The sequence below is a fragment of the Arachis ipaensis genome, chromosome B4 (assembly GCF_059453495.1).
Source record: "Arachis ipaensis isolate K30076 ecotype BB chromosome B4, ASM5945349v1, whole genome shotgun sequence".
NCBI classification, from domain to species: domain Eukaryota; kingdom Viridiplantae; phylum Streptophyta; class Magnoliopsida; order Fabales; family Fabaceae; genus Arachis; species Arachis ipaensis.
Genome location: NC_142439.1, coordinates 16840842 through 16853959, shown reverse-complemented (window position 1 = coordinate 16853959; position 13118 = coordinate 16840842). Strand labels below are relative to the sequence as shown.

General features: G+C 31.0%; 1 protein-coding gene across 1 annotated transcript; it reads right to left on the bottom strand.

Moving 5' to 3' along the window:
• Positions 1–7: 7 nt before the first annotated feature.
• On the bottom strand, positions 8–838 carry LOC107636149 (protein FAR1-RELATED SEQUENCE 5-like). The gene has a single exon (XM_016339674.2). It carries the CDS (start codon positions 836–838, stop codon positions 8–10), a length of 831 nt encoding a protein of 276 aa, XP_016195160.2.
• Positions 839–13118: the final 12280 nt, after the last annotated feature.

The following is a 13118-nucleotide window of genomic DNA, read 5'->3' as shown; positions in this document are numbered from 1 at the left end:
TGTCTCTTCAAAGCACCCTGGTGAACCCACTTGCATCATTGAGTGCTGATTTCACCTTCTTTGTCCATCTATCCAACACTAATGATGGGGGAATCTCACAAATGTGTCTGTCAACCAGAACTTTCACAATATGTTCACAAGGAATTCCAAATAACTCCATTCTTAAACAAGAACACATGAAGATCATTTCTTCTTGATGAAATTCAATGGTCCACAGAAAATCGGGCCTCCCATGCTTACACACAATGTACTTTGAGCAATCGTTGTTATTCTCTATGTTTAGCACCCGCATTGATCCAGCTCTAGAAAGAAATGACCAAATCAATAGAAATATCTCATGAGTGTAAACCTCAGCAGCAAATCGCTCTAGCAGCTCTATACAAGTCTGCATGACGGGCACCGCATGTGTAGATTCATAATCAGCATTAAATTCTTTAAAGCGCAAGTGTGAAACACACCTTTGAAAATGCTCTACAAAACTTATCAAATCATACTGCGACCCCACATACCTTGCCACAACTGAGTGTAAAACTTGACATCTTGAGGTAGTTCTAAAGCCAGCAAAAAACTTACCTCTTATATATGCAGTAGCCCACATATGCTTCTCTTCATACATGTTGTTCACCCATGGCTTATCCTCAAGGCCAAATTCTTCAATAAGTTGAACCCACTTACGCTTAAACACGGGAATCTCGTAGTCTCCCAACATAATTTTCCTGAATTTATATGTAAACGCTGGATTTCCAACATTGCTAGTCGCATTTCGAATAAGGTGCCAAGCGTATAATCTATGTCTGACTTCGGGAAATACATCTCTTACTGCATTCCTAATCGCCATGGCCCCATCAGTTATTATTAAGGTCAGGGTCTTACCCTTCATGGCAAACATGAGCTGACGCAGGAGCCAAATATATGTATCAATAGTTTCATCCACAATTAACCAGCATCAAAAACAATTGTTTGGTTGTGGTGGTTAACCCCACTGAATATGACTAATGGACAACTATACTTGTTCTTCTTGTACGTAGCATCAAAAGCAATGACATCTCCAAAGAGTTGGTAGTCTAGTTGGCTAATCCCATCAGACCAGAACAAGTTACGTAACAAACCTCTTGAATCATGACATGCCTTGAAATATAATTGTGGATCCTTCAACCGTATATCCTCCAACTTCTTCAACACTCGTGCTGTATCACTAGGAACTTGACGCTTTGCCGAGAAATCTCATTGTACATATCTCTGGGATCATAGCCGACAAATTCATACCCGCCTGCTTGACTAGCTAGAAGACCAAATATCTGTAAAGTGCTAATCCTAGACTTTAGCATGTTCATCATTTGCATAATATCTGCCTCTGTCATTTTTCTGTGGGCAGGCAACATAGCACTAAATTGTGTATCCAATAGATCATGCTTGTGTTCATTAGAGAAATAAAAGATATGCCACCTTCCAGTTTTAGGTACAAATTTTAACATCCTTTCGGGCTTCACACTTAGTTCTTGTTTCCAATCTAGGCTCCTTCTTCCTTTTTTCCATCGTGTAATATTTTTTCTCCCTGAATCCTTGCCTATGACATACAAAATTTTGTTTGTAAATCTCGCCAATACTATTCTTGAAAGTCTTAATCATCCTTGCACTAAAGCCCTTCGACTTTGAGTACTTCAGATAAAAATCAAATGCAAGCTGCAAAGTAGAAAAGTGATATTTACCAATTTCCTCCGCACAATTTTCACTGAAATCAAAGTTGTAATGTCTTGCACGGAGTCAACCCATAAGCAGCTTCAAGGGTATCTTCTGACGGATCAGATTCAGAAAAATACGCTCCCTCAGTAAATTCATCTCCGAAATCTTTTTCGAATTCATTCTGTTCATTCATCATATATTGGTCACAAACTAGCTCTTCTTGTTGGTTAATGTCATCGTCCTCCTAGTATTGCTCATCCATCTCAGTGTCCGTAAATATATCTGACATCTTAAAAATGTCCAATGAAAAAAAAATTAGTACACTCCGTCTGATAACATTACAAAAAATAAATAGCTTCTAATATTGCTAGCAGTGACGGATCCAGAAATTTTAATATGGAGGGGCCGAATTTTAAATAATTTTTTTATTCTATAAAAATAATTAACATATAGTTATTAGAGTTAGTTTTTTAAAAGATTTATCAAAATATATATATATAATTATAATTTTTTTTCACAAATTTATTTTTAATATGATAATTATAAAATATAACAATATCAATAGTACATTATAAAATTATAAAATACCAATAATTTATAGCATGTTTAAGTAAAAATTATCACATATCTTATTAATTAAAATTAATTCTTTCAAAAATTTTAAAAATTTGAAAATAAATTATAAATTATTAAATATTTGAAAGACACAATACCCTTATAGATACAAGATATAAGATATCTTTATAAAATTTTTCTTTTAACAATATAAATTTAGAAGAAAAATGAGTATTTTTTACAAGAAAATAATATCTAAAGTACATAATGTGATTACCAAAATATAACTACGCAAGTTATTATTATTATTATAATATGAATGTTAAATATATTAATATAAAAAATAAAAGATTTTTTTAAATAAATATAGAGATTATTATATAAAAACTAATTTGAAAGGTACAAAGACTTGAGGGTATGATATTAAATTAGTTAAGTAAAAAATATTAGTGAATTAAACAATTAAGACATAAATCCATTACATAGTGAAAAATAAAACATATAAAACTATTAAATTACATAATATTTTTTATTTTTTAAACACATATCTTATATATAAGTATAGTTTTTTTAAATTTTGGGGGGGGGGGAGGGAAGGCCACTACTTGCCCCCTCTAGGTCCGTCCCTAATTGCTAGCTCATTAATAATAAAAAATAATAAAATTTATTTACTTTTAAGTATTTTTCAATGTCTGTGAATTATTAAAAGATAAAAAAATATTTTTTTATTACACAATCAATTTCATGAATAAAGTATCGGAATGAAGAATTGCAAAATTAGAGATTCTATTCACTGACCTCGATTTTGTAATCAAAATGGTGGATTGTTTTCTAAACACTACAATGAAAAAATTGATTGGACCTTTGCTGATTGTTGCAACTGTGATTATCAATTAATAATGAATAAATACTGGATATTAAATAGACGGATAAAGAATGAAGAAAAGTTGGATATTAAGTAGATGGATATTTGAAAGAAAAACAATGAAATTTTTTATAATCAAAGAGATTGATACATGATTCCAATTGTGGGATTGAATAATTGGTGATAGATTATTCACTAATTTATAATCTTAATATTAAAAAAAAGATAAGATTAGAATATCTAAATCAAAATAAAAACTTAAAAATTGAAGATAGAATTTTAAAGATAAAATAAATTAATAATAAGATAATAATTTATAAAAACGATAAGAAAAATGAGAACAGCGTAGTGCATATATAATTCAATTGATTGGGTAACACAACCAATCGATTGAATTGGGTAAATCCATATTGCTTTGAAGACTTCAATCGATTGGGCAACACAACCAATCGATTGAATTGTGAGACCTCAAGTTGCTTTGAAGCCTTCAATCGATTGGGTAATATAAACAATCACTTGAATTATAAAAAATCCACATTCTAGTCATCGTTCAATCGATTGGGTAATATGACCAATCGATTGATTTTTGCGAAAACCATATTGCCTTGTAATTTTCAATCAATTATTTTGTGATAACCTGAAGTCCAATCGATTGAGTTATGGGAACCTGAAATTCAATCGATTGTTTTGTTAATCCAATCGATTGATTTTCTAAGAAACATGATTTTACAACCCTCGACGGATGTAACGGATCAAAAATAAAATTTTTCATCGATTGGGATTGCCAAAAGTTATTACGATCAATTGAAGATCTAATTCGATATTATTTTTATTTTTTATTGTTAATAAACATAATAGATGACTGATAAAATAATAATTTATAAAATAACAAATAATTTTTATAATTAAATAAAATATATGGAGTTAATTTGTAATTAAAATTAAATAAGAACTATTTAACAATCATTAAAAAACTTAAAAAATATATTTTGTTATGGGACCATTTAATGGTCCAAACGTTTTAGGACCATCTAATCCTTTGCCGACTTCGTTACTAAAATAGATAAATGGAAGAATACTCTAAAATGATGCTAGAATATTCTTGATAGAAGTGATATACAGTAATAGACGAATTATAATAGTAAAGTAGTAATGTTATATTCTCATTTGACCATGTCTAGAAATACACTATATTATGTTATTCTGTTATGTATATACTAAAATTAATTATTAAAATTAGTTATTAATATAAAATATTTATTAAAATATAAATATATATTTAAAATAAATTAAATTATATATATTTATATATAAATATATTAATAATTAATTTTAATATATAAATAATATTTTTATTTATTAAATACTAGTTCTTCTCATGATTTCATTTACTCCATAATAATAATAATTAGTAAATATATAATTATTTATGTAATTTTTTAATTTAAATTATCAAAAAATATAATTGACATCATATTAAATTAATATTATAAAATTTTGAAAGAAATCTACTAAAGTGTGTAAAAATTTAAAAAACTCTGGAAAAAAACTGATTTGATCTCATGTATAGTTTTGTATAAATGTTATCCTATAAAAGTACGGACACTTTTTTTTCTTAATAAAAAATAAAAATTTTTTTTTAGATGTACTTAAATACATCTAAATATTATCACGTGTCAGTATGTTCAGTCTTATTTTTAACATGTATTTTGAAAATAAGTTTTGAAATAGTATATATTATTAATTATTAAAATAATAAATATTTTAAATATTTTATATAGTTAAAAATATTAAAAATAATTAAAAAATTAATTTATATTTTTATATTAATAAAATATCAAAATATCATTATAATTTATCTAACAAATATTTTATATTTTATATATATATATACTGTATTTCCATATCTTACAAAAATTTTAAATTTGTGTATCGTATCATGTTCTATGTCTGTACAAATATCCCTCCATCATAAGTGCTATCCAACTATACATAGGATGCAGTGGACACAAGATTTCTACATGCATATTTCGAATGTACAAAATTTGAAAACGAGTTTTTAACCATCTCAAGTGTATTTGAAAATTTCTTTTTTAGATATTATTACATATTTTGGACACTGAATATCTAGAATTTGGATTTGTTAAAAACAGAAGTGCAGTATCCAAAATATATAAGCTTATTTAAGTGGGTGAGTATTTTAATATAATAGTAAATAAAATATTGAAATGATTTATATAAAAAAATCCTTTAAAAAGTAGCAGTAATTTAAAAATATTGTTATGTAAAAATTTAAATATTGTAAAAAGGAAAAATTAATAAATAAAAAATAAAAAAACATAAACGAGCGCAAGGTTGAAGTCTACATTTTGATGGTACAAACAGAATTTTTTTTTTACCGAAATATTATTGTGGCTAATTTTTTTGGATATAACACCTAAGTGTGTGTAACGCAACATTATGGAGGTTAGGAGTATTTTATACTGTTATGACAGCGGTTAACTGACGGGAAGAAATTGGACGGTCCGATTTCTTTGAGGTGAGATTGGAATACAAATCGGGCCATCCGATTTGTGCTGGGCTAACATTTTTTTGCAAAGAAATCGTATCCACCGATTTCATGCATGCATAACGAAATTTTTTTTGTGCAAAGAAATCGGACTCACCGATTTCTAGCTTGTGGGACAAAATTTTTTTTGGACAAAGAAATCGGACCCACCGATTTCATGCAAACAAATTTTTTGGCAGGCCGTGCCTCTAATCGGACTGTCCGATTTAGGTTCTCCAAAAATTTGAAATGGTCACAAAGACGGTCGGACGATCCGATTTCAATGTTTATATATACGAAATTCCTCGCCGAGCTCTCTACTTCATCTTCTTCTTCTCGCAAGCTTCAAATCGTCTGAAGCTCGTCTCTGCTCCTTCTTTTCTTCTTCAGTGTTTGAAAAAAAATAATACCAAAGTTGAGAGTGTGCAATGTGAGTATATTATCATGGATGATAGAGTTATGTAAAAAGTATATTATCATGGTCAAATTTTATTACAAACATCTGAAGGATTGAAATTTGGGTGTGAAAATTCATTAGATATTATTATTCCATTCACACTATCATTTGAAGAATTAAAAAGTGTGATTTGTGAGAAGATGGATTCTCAAATATCTAGGAGAGTGTCATGTATTCTGTACAGATATCATATATCTGTATTTGGTGGGTTCGTTCAATTTCAAACGAAATACGTGACCGATGAAGCGAGCGTGCAAGAAATGTTTTCAGTGTATCTTAAAAGTTGCTCCCGAATATCGTTCATCGAACTGTATATTGAGTTCGAGAAATCTGCAGCGGACCGAGATATTGAATTGGAAAATTACAATAGTGATAGCGAGGAAGAGTTTGAAAGTAACTATGAGTTTGTTGATCTGGGTCTAGACGGAGATCAAGCTGACGACATTATGGTGGCAGATGTGGCGGATGTGGCAAATGCAGTAGCAAACCACCATCTGTTTGAGGAGCCGAGTTTCATGTGTTCGTTGGATTTGGAGGTCATGCATGCACCAGAGTTTCCTCAATATATAAATGCAGGTATTTGATAAGTTTAAATTATGATCTATACATAGATTTTGAGTTTGAGACAAATATTTAAGGTAACGGTAAATAGGTAAAATATAGCATATAATTACTACATATTTAAATTTTATTTATCAAGTAAACATGTATGTATGTTGAGAAATTTAGTATTTCGCATTCTTGTGTGATTATTAATTTATTAAATAGTATTTGATGACCTAATTGATTAATTTATTAATTTTTGAATGATTTATTCTTGATTTACGAATCATAGATAGATTTTATTATTAAGATACGTATTTAAGAATTATTTATCGAAATATAAATTTTGTGGCGTGATTGCAGCAGAGCTTCCTATTATGACGGATGGTGAATTCACCGTGAGAATGGAATTCAGTTCTAGGGAGGCAGTAATTAAGGCGATGAAAGATTATATCATTCGTAGAGGTGTAGATTATCGGGTGCATGAGTCGGAACTAATGACATTCTATGCTAAATGTACCCAGTACAGCGTAGGTTATGATTAGCTGATCAGGGTTAGCAAAATGTCCAAGAAGTACTGTTGGGAGATAAGGAGGTACAATGGTGTAGTCACACCTATACTAGGGCTACCATTTCACAAGATCATTCCAAGCTGGATTCCAACACAATTGCAGAAGCAATAAAGCCATTGGTAGAAGTTGACCCATCTATTAAGGTGAAAGCAGTGATTGTGGAAGTAAGTCGAAGTTTAACTACACCATAAGTTATTGTAAAGTATGGTTAGCAAAGCAGAAGGCAGTAGAGTCAATTTTTGGAGGTTGGGAAGCTTCATATGAAGTTTTGCCTATATGGTTTGATGCCATGTGTCACAAGGAGCCATCAGCAGCCATTCATTTTGAAACAATACCTGCGTACCAGGGGGATGACTTGGTTCCTAATATCTGTGTACTATACCGAGTCTTCTGGAGTTATTACCCTTGTATTAGAGTATTCAAACATTGCAAGCTAGTAGTGCAGGAAGACGGAACTCATTTGTATGGAACAAACATTTCAAGTAACTAGACCATTCTATTCTAATCTAACAACATACAACAAATCAAATCATTAATCCTTAATTAAATATTTAAATAATATACTCATAATAATAATTAATTCACTAATTTTTAAAAATTTTCTATTTTTTATTTTATTGATTATTTCTAACAATTAATAACATAATCATTTTATCATATCATAATCTTAATAATTATTATTACAATGTTTTTTTACTAAATTCTAACATTATCAATATTATTTTTATTAAATCAAAATATTTGATAATAAAAACTTACATAATTAGGATGATCAAGATAATTAGTAATGTGAAACTCCGAACGATTGACGTCTTTTACTCTTCGTCTCCTTGGCATTGTTGAAGGAAGGTTGATGATGGTGGTGGTCCAAATTTTTGCTCTCTAGACCGATGCTGCTTCAACAATGGGAGAAGAAGAAAGAAGGTAGGGTTGGGGATGAGGGAAACACGGGTGAAAGAGAGAGTAAAAGGGAATGGTACGATTTGTGTTTGGCATAGATATAAGCTGGGGCTGGGGAGCTTTGCATGTGTGACGCGTGGCATGTAGTGCACAAATTGGACGGTCCGATTTGTATACCTGCGATGCCTCAAATTGGAACGTTCGATTTCTCTCTCCCTAAATCAGACCGTCCAATTTGTTACTCAGCACCATCACACCCTGGTGATACACCTTGCACTCTAATAAACGCGCCATACACCACAACGATCCCAATATCAAAATTTAAAAAGTGTATTATTGTTTTTGTCGCAAACATAGATGTATTTGTCATATCTCATAAGTCAAGTGGAAGCAGGTGGTTGTTTTTATCTTTAGGTGAATCTTATGGTAGAAGGGCACAGATAATTTTGCGTCTAATTTTTATTTAATTTATTTTTATATTTTTAAATTAAATATTAATTTTTAATTTTTTAATAAATTAAACACCTTTTTTGACACTATAACAATCGCTTTGTCTTTATTAGAAATTAGTGATATTATCGTGAATAGGAAAAAAAACCATAAAATAGTTGCTAGTTTTTTTTTATTAAATAATTCTATATAATTTTACCAAATTAAAACAATATCAAGAAAAAATTATTATTGAAAATGTTTAAAATATATTTTTATCATATTTAAAACTTATATGTATCAGAATATAATTTGTATACAAATATTTTTAGTTATTATATTTATCAAAATTTAAAAATGATAAAAAATATATTCAAAAAGAATATTATAAGGTTTTATAATGTTGATCAATGACGAATGGAATTCTCGCGCGATCTAGAATTTTCACAATTAAAATCACGTTGTAAGTATAGCTTCTAGACTGACAAGAATTCCTTTCTTACAAAAGTTTTGGTTGTCACAAGTAACAAAACCCAATAAAATTTATAACCGAAGTATTTAAACCTCGGGTTGTCTTCTCAAGGAATTGCAGGGAGGTGTGTTTATTATTGGTTATGGAAAAGGTAGAATTTTGGATTTTTGAAATAGAGAACGAGTAATTTGAATGGCAAGAAAAATAAATTATTAATTATAAACATTTTTGGCAAGGTATAAGAACTGGAATTCCTATCCTAGTTATCCTTATCAGGTGTGATGAGAATTGGATTTTGCTCCCATTTAGTTAACCCTTACTGAATAAAGGAAAGTCAAGTGGACTAATTAACTTGGTTCCTCAAGTCCTAGTCAACTCCTATGGAAAGACTAGCTTTTAGAAGGATCCAAGTCAATCAGCAAATTTCAATGTTCAAACAACAGCTGAGTTTGATAACTCAAGTGTTGCCAATTACTTAACCAAAGCCAAAATGAGAAAATAAATCTACTCGAATAAAAGTGCCTTTAGATGGGAAGCAGCAGTAACATAAATTAAATAAAAGAAAGAAATCTTAAATCTGAAATATCTCAAATTGCATTTAAACATAAATTCAAATCTAACATGGAGTTCATAAGCCAAATTGAAAAGATAAATAACAATTAAAGTAATAGAATAAATAAAAGTAGAAAGTAAATTAAAGGAACCTTGAACCTGATATGAAGAAATAACCATGAAATAAAAGGAATCCTAATTCTAAAACTAAATCCTAAGAGAGAGGAGAGAGAGCCTCTCTCTCTATAAAACTACATCTAAAACTTAAAAATTATGTATTATGAGCCATCTATATTGTTCGGATACATTCCCCACTTTATAGCCTCTAATCTGTGTTTTCTGAGCCGAAAATTGGGCCAGAAACAGTCCAAAAATCGTTGGTTGCGAATTCAAACACGCTGATTTTCGCAGATGGGACGCGTCCGTGTGGAGTACGCGTTCGCGTCACCTAGCTGTATGGCCACTATAGAAAATTATATATCATTTCGAAGCCCCAAACGTTAGCTTTCCAACGCAACTATAACCGCATCATTTGGACCTCTGTAGCTCAAGTTATGATCGTTTGAGTGCGAAGAGGTCAGGCTAGACAGCTTAGCAATTTCTTCAACTTCTTGTATTCCTTCCACTTTTACATGCTTCCTTTCCATCCTCTAAGCCATTCCTACCATGTAATCTCTGAAAACACTTAACACACATAGCAAGGCATCGAATGGTGATAGGAGGGAATTAATTTTTGGTAATTGAAAGGCTTGGGAAGCAAGTTTCCAATTATAGAACAAAATTAGGAAGGAAAATATAAAACCATGCAATTTATATGAATAAGTGAGTAAAGAGTTGATAAAAACCACTCAATTGAGCATAAGATAAACCATAAAATAGTGGTTTATCAATCTCCCCACACTTAAACATTAGCATGTCCTCATGTTAAGCTCAAGAGAAAGAGTAAAGTTAGAATGGTGGAATCTCATGAAATGCAATCTATTCTAAATGCAAACTACCTACATGAATCATGCAATTTTAATTATCACCCACCTATATATATAGAGCTTACATGTGGTTAATTTGTTTCATATTTTCAAGGAATTATATATGCATAGCCAAACCTAGATCATGTTAAAGCACATTCACAATTGAGTTGGGTTAAAATATTTCATAAGCTTGCAAGACATTTAACAATTAAACAGAGATATACGGTGATGAGCTATTGAACCCTCACTGTATTTGTGTTTACTCTCTATTCACTCAGTGTTTGGGGTTAATCACTATATTCTTTTCTATTCTTGTTTTCTAAAACTTTGTTCTTCATCTAACCAATCAACAAATATTGAATACAGACATACAAAGATCATGAGGTCTTTTAAAGGTTGTAATGGGGCCAAGGTAAAGGTAGGGGTATATATATAAGGCTAAATGAGCTATAAGTTGAATCCTTGATTAGTCTAAGGTCTCACCTAACATATACTTTATATAATTTGAAATGCTTTACCTAGCTACCCAAATTTTTCCATTTTTTTTATTACATACTCATGTACTAACTTTACTTTGAATTTCACCTTATGTGCATTGATTTCTTCACTAAACTTATTATTGGGGAGATTTCAATTAAGAGAGTGTTGCACGTATAGCCCTTAACCAGCTAAGATCTGCCTCACCAATTTAAAAAGGGTTGTCACAAATTTTAGAAATAAAATACTAGGAGTATGAGTCCCAGGTCGTCTCACAACGAGTTGCAGGAAAGAGTGCTAATTTATTAATCAGAAATTTTCCAGAAAGTTGAGTTTGATAATGAGCAATTAAAAATAATTGTGAATTGAGGCAATAAAATAAACTAAGAATAATTATTGATACTCTGAATAAAAGGCCATGACTGGGGAATAATTAAGTGGAACTTCTATCCTTGTTGGGATCTTCTCAAGTATGGTGTAAAAAAGTTGTTGTTCTCACTCGATTTTTCCTTACTAAATGAGGAAAGATATGGTGATTGAACTAACTCTTACCCTCAGATCCTAGCCCTCTCCCTTAGGGAGGTCTAGTGTTAGTAGGTATAGAATTAGCCAACAACGTCCAGTTTAACCAAGCACTTGAGCATCCCAACTCAAGTATCACCTCTTAATCAACCCTCATGTCAAGTAGAGATTCTACTCCATTGACATGAAATTAATAATCATAAAAATATGAGAAGACATAATTGATTAGAATAAAATAGAGAATTTAAATTAATTAAAATAAAAATAACTTCATATATTAATAAATTCAAAATGTAACATACTTAATTGAATAGAGTCAATGAGTAACTAATTAAAAATAAAGGAATAAGGAAACAAACTAAAGTAATGTCTTCAACGGAGGTAATGACTTTCAGCATCCAAAAATTCCAAGCAAAAACATAAACTATCAATGTAATGCAACTCTCAAAACTCAGATCTAAAACTAAAAGCAATCCTAATGTGATGAATCTAAATGTGTGTGGATCCTCTTGAGTCTCTGCATGTTCCCTAGGTTTAATCTGTGTTTTTGAGCCAAAAACTGGGTCAAAAAGCAGCCCGAAATCGCCCCCAGCGTATTCTGTTATTTTTGCAGATCGCGCAGGTCACGCGTACGCGTCGTCTACGCATTCGCGTCAGGCAGCAATTTTTCTTGTCACGCGTTCGCGTCGTTCACGCGTTCGCGTCCTGCGTGCAAACTCCAATCCACGCGTTCGCGTGGGCCATGCGCTCGCGTCATTGCTCGCTAGTCATCTCCTTAGTTTCTCGTGATCCTTCCATTTTTGCAAGCCTCCTCTCCAATTTCCAAGTCATTCATGCCCTATGAAGCCTGAAACACTTAACACACAAATCACAGCATCGAATGGGATAAAGGAGAATTAAAATACATAATTAAAAGTCTCTGGGAAGCAAGTTTTCAACCATGGAGTGATTTTGGGAAGGAATTGTAAATACATACTTATCATATGAATAAGTGGGTAAAGATTTGATAAAACCACACAATTAAACACAATATGAATCATAAAATAATGGTTTATCAACCTCCTCACACTTAAACATTAGTATGTCCTCATGCTTAGTTGAAGGAGATAAAGTAAATGAGTAGGGGAATGTAAAACTCATGCAATGCAATGTAGCCTATATATATATATATATAAGACAAATATAAATTAGATTTCACTAACTCAATTCATATAGTAAATACAGATAAAATTGTAAGAAGACAGCTCATGAAAACAGAGAACATAGAATTAAGCACTGAACCCTTACTAGTAGTGTATGTGCACTCTAATCACTCGGGTGTATATGTAATCACTCTACTCTTCTCCAGTCATGCTTTCTAAAATTTGTTCTTCACCTAACCAATCAACAATATTTAACATACCAATGCAAACATCATGAGGTCTTTTTCAATGTTGTAATGGGGTCAAGGTAAAGGTGAGGGTATGTGTATATGGCTAAGTGAGCTTTATAAATTGAATCTTTAATTAACCTAAGCTTTCACCTAACATACATACACTCTATATAACTTTAGAATCATGCCTAGTTACCCATAGT